This window comes from Drosophila yakuba, chromosome X (genome assembly GCF_016746365.2).
Source record: "Drosophila yakuba strain Tai18E2 chromosome X, Prin_Dyak_Tai18E2_2.1, whole genome shotgun sequence".
Lineage (NCBI taxonomy): Eukaryota > Metazoa > Arthropoda > Insecta > Diptera > Drosophilidae > Drosophila > Drosophila yakuba.
In genome coordinates this window covers 17,001,412-17,015,456 of record NC_052526.2, presented here as the reverse complement: position 1 = coordinate 17,015,456, position 14,045 = coordinate 17,001,412, and the positions used below count along the sequence as shown (strand labels likewise).

The 14,045-nt window shown below is 41.9% G+C and overlaps 1 protein-coding gene and 1 long non-coding RNA gene across 20 annotated transcripts in view; both read left to right on the top strand.

Moving 5' to 3' along the window:
• LOC6525735 (potassium voltage-gated channel protein Shaker) overlaps nucleotides 1–14,045 on the top strand; it is a 116,799-nt gene that overhangs the window by 71,640 nt on the left and 31,114 nt on the right. Inside the window, exon 1 of one of the 19 annotated variants that reach the window (XM_039371109.2) lies at nucleotides 4,878–4,903. The exons of the other annotated variants lie outside the window; for them this stretch is intronic. Coding sequence (XP_039227043.1) covers nucleotides 4,893–4,903 — 11 coding nt within the window. The 5' untranslated portion in view covers nucleotides 4,878–4,892. Of the gene's footprint in view, nucleotides 1–4,877; nucleotides 4,904–14,045 lie in introns of those variants that run through there. 19 annotated transcript variants of the gene reach the window in all.
• LOC120320716 lies at nucleotides 4,912–7,507 on the top strand. The gene is made up of 2 exons (XR_005560242.2): nucleotides 4,912–6,702; nucleotides 7,388–7,507. It is a non-coding gene; the product is annotated as an uncharacterized LOC120320716 (long non-coding RNA).

Below are 14,045 nucleotides of genomic sequence, written 5' to 3'. Positions count from 1 at the left end.
CGAAAGCGACGGCTACAAAATGCACAAAATGCACAACTTCATAATGAATATTTTAGCTTGATTAATTGCCAGTCGAACAATGCAGATTGCAACCTCGAGTGCAAAACACACAACTGCCAAAAGGGAAGTGTTGTACACTTCTGGGCATCTGGGTTGGCCAAAAACATTTTGGTATTGGCATAACGAAGCATTTGATGTACTTGTTAAGGCCACAAAAATTGACCGCATTTTGTGAGTACTGCAATTGCAATTGCGTTTAAAAGATATGCTGATTACTTGGCACTGCTAGGTTTAGTAAATAATTGGGTAATAGGAATTGAAATACTATAGATTTTTATACAACTTGAAAATGTTTAAATTGCAAATGTGATGTATTCAATTTGACATCGGCAATATATCTCAATAAATATTAAATTACGTACACCCACGTTGACATGCAACTGCAACTCAATTATTTTACGATTGAACTGCCAATTATTTTGTCGTTCCTTGAAAAAGTGGCGAGTTTCGCAATAAATAATAAATAACACACGGACGTATGTAAAATGCTTATGATTGCCTGGAAACTTCCGAGTTATCCACTGGAATTAATTTATACCTCTTTATGCGTCCGTTGCAATTACATTTTCCTGATATCCGATTTACATACGTGATTTTTTGTAATATATATATTTTTTAGATATTTTTCAAATGAAAAATAATTCATAAATATTGCGTACAAATGTAGTATCAAATTTGAAAATAATATACCTTCGTATGACGGTTTAATTCAACTTTCCCCTGAAGTTCTCGCCACTTGCGAAGTATTTTTTCATGCATAAATATTTGTTAATACATAAATATATATATATTGTAAGTGCTCAATGGCCAATGGACCTGACTAATTGATTTTGTACACGAAATATGAATTCAATTTGCGTTGTTTATCATTCCGGGTGGTCCGAGTGGCATGTGCCGGATTAATCCCATTAGGTGGTCGTCCGAAGGGCATTGTGGGTGGGAGTGCGAAATGCGGAATTCAGCCTTGCTACTCTCTGTCAAGGATACGCGGACGTCAGGCCAGCCCACTGACGTCACACGGGGGCGGTGAACTGCGCCGATTGCAATCGATGCGGATGACATGACCCAACGACCCATTAACCCACCAACCCACCGACCCGCCAACCCGCCAACCCGAAGAGTTGCCAAAGTCAGCTTTTTCGATTCAATCACCTGCGTATGGGATCTTCGCGTTTTCAAGTGCGCGCCCAGCATCCGCAGTGGGAGCTTTTTGTGGCGCCCTCTGTGCGCCGAGCTTTTGACTGGAAGGTGAAATGACCGCAGACGCACAGCTTCCGGCTTCCAGGCGAAAAGCTCACTCCGTTGACAGCTGGCTAAGTGACAGTTGACCGTGTTCCGTTTCCGCTGCATTCCGCCAGCAATTAATGTGTGTTTAGCTAAACAAATAAATAAACCACATTAAAAACGGATGTACCATAAAGTAACCTGTTGGAAAGTTTTATTCGGATATTCATCATATAAACGATTCAATTTAATACACCAAAAATTAATAAAACTAATACAGTTTTAGGTTTTCTACAGCATAAAACCATATAGTTTTATACTTTTCACTGAATAGCAAAATAACACATCAAAATATCAGATAAATAGTCACCTGAGTAGTTTTTTTAGTTAATATAAATCAACAGGTTTAAATAGATTCAATAATTAGTTGTAGGCCGCAAACCTATTTTAAATTCGTTTCATATAAATAATAAGCCTATTACACCCTATTCCCAATAAATATGATATTCAAAAAACCAAATTAAATTATCTGTCAAAAATAAACTATGTTTGACAACTGACACAATGAAGTCTACAAATAAAATTCAAAGGTAAAGGTAATGAAAAACCACAATATGATTTATTCGAAATGATGATATTTAAAATATAACAGACAGAGCAAAACTAAACCCACTTTGATTTTGACAGCTGTCAGCGGGTGGACCGCTTGTCCTTCTGCCCGTGAGCTTTATTCATTGAGAATCTAAAGCGAAGCTCAAGCTCGCTCCTCGGCATGATTCCCAGCCTGGAAGCTGGAAGTCCAGCTGACAGCTTCCAGCCTCCAGCGGCGGAGCAGCTGTCCCATCCGTGGGCGCAAACGGAGGCGTGTTGGGCGAATGATTGGGTGGCTGGGTGGTTGGGCGGTTGGGAGGACCTCCGGTCAGGGGAACGCCCGAGAATGGAACGGCAGAGGAACAGCGGGCAGCGGAACGGCGGGGGAACAAGCGGACCGAGTGGAACGCCGAGTGGCTGGCCCAGTACACTCTGCCGAGAGTCAGTCTTTGGCAGTCAGCAGCCGACGGCAGATGCCGACGAGGATGCAGAATAACCGATATCTGAATGCGAATGCGAATCCGAATCGAAATCGAAACCATAACCGAATCCCGAGCCGAAATCGAAACTGAAACTGAAACTACAACTGGGCAAAGTGCGCGGAAGTGTGTGTGTGTTCCATTGCCGATTCGTGGCGTTCCAGTGGCAGTGCATCAACAAGGGGGCGGGCGCCGCGAAAGGGGGCGGGGCAGGACACAAAGCCAAAGACGAACTAGAAACGGCCGCGGGCAACAAAAATAAAATCGAGAAAAAGGAGAGCCGAGAAAAAGCCCAGAAAGAACTTACAAACGTGTAAAAATCTACTTGATAGCAAATAAATTGCATTTTTTTTTACACTTTTTTTTAAGATAACAACATTTTTTTTCTACTGTGTGTGAGTAAAATACCAATCGCATGGAAGATGGAAAAAAAGTGCGGCAAATGGAAAGATTAAGACCGAGGGATAAAGATACATAAATCTATGGGATTGCGTGCGTGTGCTTAACCTTGACATATCAAACAAAACAACAAAATTAGACCAGAGTGTAAAAACAAAATACAAAATTAAATCTATTGTGTCTGCAGTGCGGACTCTGCGATTTTTAGCATCGCTAAAATTCCGCTGACATGCCATTCAATTCGACAGCAAATCGAACAAGCGAAAGAACCAACAATTTTAGCTAGCAAAAATAACGAAAGAAATATATAAATAAATATATATATAAATAAAATGCAAGCAAAAAAATGCAAATGAAACCAATAAGCACTTAAAAAATATCATTAAACAAGTGGCCGCCAAAGAGAAAGTAGTGCAAGAAGAAAGGTGAAAGGCGGTGGGTGGGGTGGTGTGTACAAATAACATATTGCTAAGCAGAAGAAAGAATCACAGAGAGAAGGAGCGAAGGAGGAAGAGAGAGACAGAGAGAGAGAGAGAGAAAGAGAAAAAGAGGGCTCAATGGTTGTTGTTGTTGTTGTTTGTACAGCAGCCTACCTGAACAGCAACAACAACAACAGCGAGCATCAGCAGCAATTCCGCTGTAAGCAATATTTTTGAGGTATATCCTTCTTAAGGACGTTCCAAAGGCAATTTGCTGCTGCTGCTGCTGCAGTGTGTGTGCTTGAGTGTGTGACTGTGTGTGTTTGTCCCTCTGCCTTTGCCCCAGCATTCCTCTCTTTTCGCTTTGTCTTCATCTTCACGTAAACACACACACACACATACTCACACTGAGAAATGCCCAAAGAAACTGAGGCAGAAAGGAGAAAATCAGGCGTATACGTAAATATCCTTAAAGCATTGGCATTTATTACTATTATTATTTTATAATTTTATCTCAGCTACACAGGGCGTATGAGCTATTTTTTATTAAACCAAGTTTCTAAATATGCCTTATTTAATAATACTTTTTAGGCTCTACATTACTTAATTTTTCTTGCTACTTTGACTATCATGAAACATATTTAAAGCTTAAGCGCCGCTTAATAACCTTGATAAACGGCTCAGATAAGAACTAATAAAATGTTAAATGCAAGTCAAGCTTTTTATTTTATTTGTATGATAATTAATTTTATGCAAATATTCGCATTTTATGCAAACAATAAAATCCGATTCGTAGAAGCTTAAACTCAGCATTGAACGAATATTTCCTCTTGCTGTTCGCATCACTCATACGCCGTGGTGTTTCAACGTGGAATGAGATTTTTCATTTAAAGAAGTAGGGACAGCAGCTATCCAATCATAAAGTCCCCTTGGAGTTGAACGTAATCTACGGCAAAGATTCAAGAATTTCATTTAGACCAACGATTGAATTCTTCAAACTGTCCACGTGGCGTATGCGTTATATTCGTCATATTCACTGGAGACAACAGTGCGGATGATTTATTTTTTTTTTGTGCTGTCCAACGGGCTGTAAAAATTGCACGCTAACCACAAATCTGCCCTAGATTGAGTTCTTAATTCATCCTTTATCCATGCGGCCTCTCACCTGGCTGCAATTTGCCCCAAACTTTTGGCAAGTGCTCAATTTTCGTGGCACACAGATGCTGGATGCTAAATGCTCTGGATGCCGCCAATGTTGACCTTTCGAGGCTGCCAAAACGCCAAAACGCTCACACAGACAGTCGAAATTGATGGATGAGCCAGATGGTGGGTCCCTATTTTGATTTCGCTTTTGGTTTACACCGAGATTGGCAACGTGCGAACTTCAAACTGTTGCCAAAAATACAACACACACACAGCACACGAAAGTACACGGATAGCTAATCAAAATTGATTAAAACACATCGATGACAGCGAGTTTTGTGCAGTGAATGCCGGGGAAATGGAAAACACACTAAATGGGAAATGTGATTAGAGCGGAGGTGTGTGCGGTGAGGTGTCAACACAATGCAGGTGGAAGGTAGACCCATCAATCAATTAGCATAGGCAGGTGACGGCTGAACAATAAAGCACTTGAATACCTAAATAACTGGGCCTAAATCGGTAACGAAATTTAAAGTTTAAACAAAAATTCAACTTAGTTGTGGAAGTCGATTCAGCAATGGACGAGTCGTATGTATTTTGTTTTAGTTTATTATGTTTATGTATTATGATCAGTTTTGTTATATTTTCTTTCTTTCTTGTTTCCTGTCTTTTATAATTTTCAAATGAATTTGTTTAGCCCAGATGCAAATACAAATATACTATCTCTTAAAACATTAACTTGTTCTAAAAAGCTTTATAGTTTTTCTTATGTTTTGGTTTAATTCAATTTAAAAATGACTTATTTTATATTAAGTTTTTATTATTAATTTATTATACTTATATTTGGTTTGGCATGTCATAGGAAATATGTGTGCTACTAGGTCTGAAAGTTGAACTACCGAGGGTATTGGTGCTTGTGCAACTTTTTCCATAATGTCTTCAGTCCTCAAAAGTTCAGTTTAGTTTGGCCAACTAGGGAAAAGTAAAGTAAAGTGAAGTGAAGTGAAGTTAACTGGAGTTGCGTTGAGTTCAGTTCCACAAAATGCGTGACAAGACAAAGGCAACAACAGAGGCGTGAGTTGATGTCTCTTTCTGGCCACCTCTCTCTCTCTCTCTCTCTCCCTCTCACGCTCACTCTCTTGCCCCCTCTCTCGCACTCTACCTTTCCTTACGTTTATTTTTTTGTTTCTGTGGGAGGAGGTTAAGTATTTACTGCGCACACCGAAAAAATAGAAAAGCCAAAGGAAACGAAAATCGTGAGAGATGCGAAGAGATGAAAGAGGGCAGGCAATGGGGACCCGGTTCACTTTTTCCCGGCCTAGCAAAATTCCCGGCCCCAAAGGACCCTCGCACACACACACACACACACACTCACTGGTATATCTATGTATATACGGCAAATACGCAGACGCAATAGCAAAGAAAAAAAATAAAAACGGACAGCTGCTTAACACTTCTGAAAGAGGGAGAAAGAGAGAAGGAGATAGGTGTAGCAGAGCTGTCTGATAATAACGGCAAAGATAATGGAAAAGCGCACAATACGCTAGGCTGCGAAGCCAGCGAAGCAGCGGGCGAAGCAGGAAACGCCAATAAACGAGACAACACAGCGGACAAACGGCAAACGCAGCCAGGACACGCACTCTCTCTCCCCCCTCTCTCTCTCTATCTCTCTTGCTCGCTCGCTCTCTTGATTTGTGCGTGTGTATGGGTTGCATAAATCCGCCAACAAGTTTCCCATTGTGCAGGGCCTTAGAATTTCCCTTTTTGCCTCAACATCCTTTGCGCTCTCACTCTCTGTCCCTCGCCCTCCCTTTCTCTCTCCTTGCAATGACTCACGAGCTTTGCCCTCGTATTGGTGTTATTTTGTTATACACACACGCCACACGTGCGAATGTGTGTGTGTGTGTGAGTGTGTGCGGGCAAGAGAGCGTAAGTGTGTGTGCGTGTGTATGTGTGTGCGTCGGTGTCATTACATCGCCAGTTAAGCGCTTACACGCTTCAATTTCTCGCTTGCCACTTATGGCCCAACATTCGTCGCCTTTCGTCCTTTTCGCCTCGCTGTCCGCTTCGGTGCGTGCCATTTCCGCCGTTCCACGCGTTCCACAGCCACTCGTTTCACTCCGCTTCACCGTTCCATTCCCACCTTGTGGCGGGCCACGTTTTTGCGCGCTCTTCCAGTTGTTTGTTCTGCTGGCCCTCGAACTGGAAACCAAGCGAAAGGCGAAAGGCGAAAAGCAAAGAGCGACTAGCGGGATAAACCCGCTCCCTTTCCCTCATTTGCTTAAAAAAAAAGAAAATGCTGAAAAGAAGGCCTAGGGCAAATCAAAGAATAACTCTACTTTACTTTATTCTAAAAATATCATAAATATATATCTGTATATGCATATGTGTGTGTTGCCCCGTGCAAAAGTTGTTTTTTTGTTGTGTGTGTGTGTGTGAGTGTGAAGTAAGCTAAAATAAAACACCTCCGAAAATAAGTTAAGGCGTGGGCCATTTACATTCGAGGATATGTGTGTGTGTGCGTGCATGTACGGTTGTGTGTGTGTCTCGACTTCACCTGTTCTACCTCCCCCATCAATTCTGCTGCCCAATTTCTCTCTGCCGAACCGAAAGGTTCAAGGTTGTTGTTCTCAATCGAAAAGTCGCGCCAAAAACAACAAACAGCAGATTGCTCTCCATTCGCAATCAATTGCAATTATTCCAAACAAAAAAAAGGTAGAAAAGGGAAAACGGCTGAGAGTTGTGGGCTAAATGAAAACGCTTTAAATGCGGCCCATAAATAAATTGTGAAAAATCTGGGCTCCAAAAAAAATCAATAGGTAAAGGACATCTTGCAGGCCATTTGCTGCCAGCCTATTTTTACCCAATAAATTCAAAACAAACTAAAACTTGTATGAGTGCTTTCTAAAAGCGGAAATTGCAATTTTCACTTGCTGTTTCCGGTTCAAATGAAACGATTTCGTGCATGCGTGTGTGTGTGTGTGTGCTTCCATCGTTTTTTTTTTTTTTTTGGTTGGAAAAATAAATGGTGAAACAAAAAGCTAACATAAATAAATAAATATCCAACTGCAGCTAAAAATAAATGTGACAAATAACGCCGAAAGCAATGTCAACAACAAAGTGGAAAATGCATTGCCTAATTGCCAGTGGAAAAACAATTCTAAAAGCCAAACAAAACAAGCAACTTTAATACAAATAATACAAATACGTATATATACACATTAATTGAACAACAAAATCCCAGAATCGTCTTCAACTAGCCCGAATTGAAAGCAAAACAAAAAACCCAAAGGACTTCCAAGCCATTGCCAAATGCTAGCCGCAATAGGAGCCAAGGCAATCTTAATGGCCAGAAGCAGCTGCACGGAGGTGCCGAAAGCCAAGGAGCTCGCCAAATAACAGAAGGTGCTCCGGACTAGAAGCATCAGAAGAAGCAGCGGTAGCAGCACCAGCAGCAGCACCACCACCACCATCACTACCACCAGCATCGCAAGTGGATTACCGTAAAGTGGAGCAGCCGCAGGACGAGGTCGAGGGCGCGGCCAGGATACGCCATCCGAGAAGCCTGAGCATTGGCGCAATTAGCGATTCGCACCACTTGCTCGTCCTCAACCATTTCCCGCATCGATTTCATCGAGCGATGGGGCCTCACACCGGTCCTGCGACCGCGCCAGGAGCAGCCGTTGAGCGGTGAAAACCTATCCAACGCCTCGCCCCCTCTTCTCTGCGATAGGTAAGGTCCTTGAACGATCTGCTTACCCAGATACCATAGCGCTTATCTTGGGCAAACAATCGGAGAACTGCGATAAACTGCCTTCTTTGCTTGTACTTTAGATCTACGAACATGGTGGCAAACATGCTTATGGTCACTGGTTTAGTTAAAGATAACCTTTATTAACTATTCTTTTACATTTTCTCCAACTAGATAAACTCAGTTTTTTTTAAGGACAAATGTATCTTGTTGATTAAAAAGTTTTTGTTACGTATTTCCTTGAACTACCTCTGAAAAATTAGCATTTAATAAATAAAGAAATGCAGTACGATAACAATGCCATAAAAACTAGAAAAATAAAACCAAGGAATCCCAGTTACCCCGGGAAATTGAAATGTAGAAGAGACGCAATATGTCAACCGCTGGTCACGAAATTCATTGCATACCTTAGGGCGTGCATCCCTTTGCGATGATGATGAATGACAAATGATGAAGCGCCAGTCGCAGAAGAGTGAATGTAAATGTGAATGCAGATGGAGATGGAGATGCACAAACAGACAGAAACACAGACACCCATATGACACCCACATGCGGACATAACACTCACACACACACTGCGGTGCGAGTGTGATGGGTGGGTCAATGCGGCGTATGCGCAATGTGACATTGACAGCTGCCCAAACGGCAAACACAAAAGTGGCACAGCATCAATATCATTAACATTCCAATGGCCCCAGACCGGAGCCCTCACCGCACACTCACCATCATTCATTCATTCATTCATTCAGTCATTTAGTCATTCCCCCGCTGCCTTTCCAGCCGATTGAGACATAACAATATCCTTTGATGATATCCTGTAATCGTCTCAGTGAATTGACATGAGCTTGACATCGATAACGATGTGCGGTGTCCTTGTGGCTCCCTTTCCCTTGAGCCTTTGCTCCTCCGCTCCTTTGGTTTTCCTTTGTGTGGCGAAAGCATTTTCCCCAGCGCAGAAGTTCAAGAACAAATGAAGAGCGAATCCAATGCATCTGGCTAAATTGGTAAATTGATGCCCGACGCTGGCGAAAGCAATTCAAGACACTAAATCCGCTGACACCAAGTACTTTCTTGTATCCTCCTGCAGAGCGAAAAAAAGCTAGTTCTAAATGTTGTATAAAATAAATCGTTTATTTTCTAGACAATTTTCATTTATATCACATATATGCACATATTTCAAGAGCCATTTGTGCCACATTGTGGCACACAATTTCTGATCTTTGAGTAAAAGCTCAAGAATTGACGAGATATACAAAATATTTTGGCCAGTGTCCTTTCACATCCGTCTGCTCCTTGCTGCTCTTGTTGTTGCTGATTGACGAGGCTTACACTTTCACTTTGCCTTTTACCCAAGCAAACAATTGCCGCACATTTCAACTTGCAACTTGACTTTTGCCCGCTGCTTGCCGCTTGCTATTTGCTTTCATTGTTCTTGACTTTTGATCCCGACCGTTGTTGTTGTTGTTGTAGTTGTTGTTTTGGTTGTTGGTGCTGCTGCTGCTGTTGCTGCTTTTTTTGCAGGCAATAGTGTTGGTAGTAGTGGCAGTTGTAGTTGTTGCTGGCAGCGACAAGGCGACAAGCGCCGTCAACGTCAGCAGCAAACAACGAACAACAAAGCAGTAAAGCCACCGAACAATGGACACCGAACACAGCCAACAATGAGGGAGGTGTGTGTGTGAGTGTGTGTGTGTGCTTGGGTGTGCTATAAAGACCTTCCCCCCTCTCTCTCAATACCCCCAGTCCCAGCATGGACACACATGCATGTCTCGCCATTTTCGCTTTATGTCGCTTTCACTCGCTTGACTTTCGCCAAACGAAAAACCGAAAAACTGAAAAACCCCACCTCAGTTTCAGATTGTGCGGTGCATTAAAATTAAAACCACACAATGGATTGGGGGGGGAGAGGTGTTTGATTTGTATTAAACGGTTTTAAGGACTTGACAAATTGAATGGGGATTACTTTTGATTGTGTCCAAGGCGATTGGAAGCTATCTCAAATTGCAGCGCTGCTCGAAAAGGGAGAAAAGCTTGTGGGTTAACTACTCCTCTTTTATTCTGCGAAGCCATTGACCCTTGGGTAGTTTACTGATTTGTTGAGCTAACTGAAATTTGAAACATTTTACTCACTTGGATGGATATATGAAACACTGCTGTGAGTTCATTTTCATGTTTTTATAACCCAAAAGAGTCCTCATGCTCTTCCTTATAAGAGTAAAATGGATGAAAATTGAATTGGTAGCCGTTCATTCAACGTATAAATATGAATATGGATGTTTGCCATTTAAAAACCTTAAAATATCGATTAATGAATATTCCGCAGGACCCTTTGATTGTCTTATGCCCACTGAAGGACCATGAACTGATTGCACTTCTGAGAGCCTCGGCTGAGGGTCCTCGATCTCCTGCTATCTTTCCGTAGTCAAGTGTCCATTCTGCAGGTCCTTTTCCACCCGCTTTTCACCCCTCTCACCCTCCTTTCATCCACTCTGGTAACTCCTGCGCCTTTGACGCACTTGAGACATTTGAAAAGTTTCACCTTTGGAGAAGTTCGCTTCGCTTTTAAATTGCGCGCTTAACAAGTTCGTTTCCTGTCCTTTTTTATCCTGCCCCACACTCCCCCCCACCTACCGCCCATGCCATTGTTACTTTTCTTTAAGCTAAGCCTGCCTTTTTCGAATAATAAACGACGAAAAGTTTCAAATAGCGGAACATGTTTAAAATGCCTGACGTGCACACTTTTCCAGCATTTTTTTGCGCCACGCCAGGACCCTTTCTACGTAATTTTCCCCAACGCCTTCTCCATTTTCAGCACACAGCCCCTTTCATTCATTCTTTTCTGGCCACACGTGCATTGGTAAATGCAAACAGCACCGAAAACAGAAAACAGAAAACAGTAGGCGACAGGCAACAAGCTTTCGCCCACTCCTCCTGCCACTCCCACTCTCACTCCCCCGCCCACTTTCTCCACCCACTCCGCTTGTTGTTGGCAGTTGTTGAGGAACGGCTTGCATGTCGGTGCACACGAGTAGAACCTGAGAATGGTTGCCAAAAATAAAAAAAAAAATAAAACCCCCAAACGGAAACGGAAAATGAGAATGGAAATGAAAAACGAGAAAGCAAAGTGCCGCAGATATGTTTACAACTTCTACATACCCTCTATCTTACGATCTTGCAATGTTACCATCAAATATCTTTCGATGATTTTCCCTTGCATACTCTGCAAAGCTTTCAACAAGAACAAGCTAAATGCAATTGCATTCTGTTGTGACTTTAAATAAAATTCTAATGTTATTTCACATATCATCCAAAAACTCCCAATTTCCACTGACATATACCCTATATGCTGAAAAGAGGTAAATCACGAATGGCATACCAACAGCCCACACAAATTGTGCACGCAACTGCCCAAGGTCACAAAAGGGCAGGCCAGTTGGTAGTCACTAGTTGGTTAGTCCGTCCGTCTCTCCGTCGGTCTCTCCGTCCGTCCGACTATCCAGCTATCCGTCCGTGAATCTCTCAGCCAGGGATTTGCATAATTCAGCGCTGCGGAGGCCGTGATTCCCGATCCCCCGTCTGGCAATTGATGGCCCCGGATCCGGATCCGGCTGCAAATAAAAGTCCGAGTGCAGGTCCGCACGGCAGGTGTATTTCCAAGGCAAATTGGTGAAATGCAATGCAGTTCTGGACACAAAAAGAAAACAGGGGAAGTGTTTACACAGTGCACAACGATTTCAAAAATGTGCAATTTATGAATAATGTGCAAAAATATGCATTACAACGAAATACTACAATAATAATACTCGTAATAATAGAAAACAACAAATTCCTGGTATTTTATTGATTTAAGATTTTTAACTGATTTAAAAACTTGAATGGTGCATTCAAAGTTTCTGTATAATATACGATTGGCAATCTCGATAAAGATCCTTTTGCCATGTGCATTTTCATTTATTCATATTCAGGTTCAAAACTTTGTCAGTCGAATGCCGTTTGTGACGTCAACAGCGAATCGAGTTTCCCATTCGCATTCGCATTCACCTTGCACAGCCTGCGGCGCCTCTCGTTTGACGGCGTTGATTGAATCATGTTGACACGCTTCCCTCGTCCGATCCCCAACCCCCTCCCCCCTCCACGTACGCCCATGTGCTGTGCCCCAGCGGGGGGCAGTGGCAAATCAGCTTTATCAATGCTATTTCCCATTGAGGAATCGATTCGGCCGTGGGCCGCACACAAAGTCGCGCCTGAACAATAGAAATATCTGGCTTTGTGTTTATAGCAAAACTTGCGGGATATGTCGGCGGGCATTCTTTTATCAATAATAATGAAAGTGATCATACAAAAATTTCGCCATCTTAAAACAGTTCGTTTAATATGGATATAGGTCGACTAATAGTTTCTCTAAAAAGTAGATCCGTTCTCCGCGATTCTCAAGGTGTATACTTAAGTGGCGGAAATTTAATAAAATATTTAAATATTTTTGTAAATCTTAAAATAGTGCATTTACATTAATAGGTCGTCTGATACTTTTTCTAAGAGCGCCGTTCTCTGCGATTCTCAAGGTGTATACTTAAGTGGCGGAAATTTAATAAAATATTTAAATATTTTTGTAAATCCTAAAATAGTGCGTTATAAGTGCATATACATAGGTCGTCTGATAATATTTCCAAGAGCGCCCTTCTCTGCGATTCTCAAGGTGTATACTTAAGTGGCGGAAATTTAATAAAATATTTTAATATTTTTGTAAATCCTAAAATAGTGCGTTATAAGTGCATATACATACATAGGTCGTCAGATACTTTTTTGAGACCGCCCTTCTCTGCGATTCTCAAGGTGTATACTTAAGTGGCGGAAATTTAATAAAATATTTTAATGTTTTTGTAAATCCTAAAATAGTGCGTTATAAGTGCATATACATAGGTCGTCTAATAATATTTCTAACAGCGCCCTTCTCTGCGATTCTCAATGTGTATACTTAAGTGGCGGAAATTTAATAAAATATTTAAATATTTTTGTAAATCCTAAAATAGTGCGTTATAAGTGCATATACATACATAGGTCGTCTGATATTTTTTCTAAGAGCGCCGTTCTCTGCGATTCTCAAGGTGTATACTTAAGTGGCGGAAATTTAACAAAATAATCAAATGTTTTCGTCATCTTAAATTAGTGCGTTACAAGTGTATATAGTTCGCTGAAACTTTCTTTAGGAAGGAGAGCTGTTCTTGGTGGCGTTGTAGGTGGATTTAGGCGGAGACGGGTTTTCAAGGTGTAAGTATGGCGGAATATAATAAAATAAATTTTTAAATATTTCCATCGTTTTAATAAACTTCGAACTTATTAGTAGAGATATGTGGCTTTACAGTTTCGCTCTTCTTGGCTATTCTCAATGAGCGTACTTAAATGATGCAGAGTGTGTGATAAACCATTATCCCTATGTTCAAAGCAGATGATGGCCAAGCCTAATATATTCAGCTCATTTAATTTCCCCATTAGAGGCAAGGGCTCTGCCCTACGCTTCTAAAGTGGCGAAAATAATCCGCAGATGCGGTCCCAATCCTTGATTAACTTGCAGATGCGCAGCTGGAATGTGCGGCATGCATAAGCAAATCCTCAATGAGGACCGAATGGGTGGCTGGGTGCAAGTGCACTCCCCCAGTTCAAGGCTCCTGCGGCGTGTGTGTGCGTGTGCGTGTGCATGCCTTAAATTTCCTTTCGCCATCGCATTAATTCATAAATTTCAGCATGCCGTTGTTGACGCTTCTAAAAATAGTCCACAAAAAAGGAGAACTGGAGGTTGGGTCTCGGTTGTCGGCTGTTGGTTCTCGTTTGTCGGTTGTCGGTTCTCGGGGTCTTGGGAGGTCTAAGGACTGAGGACTGAGGCTGACGTTGCCTTGACCGGACAAAGTGAAACTGGCATCAACACACAACCACACACTCTATGCACATGCCAGATACCACGATACTCACACATACATTCATACC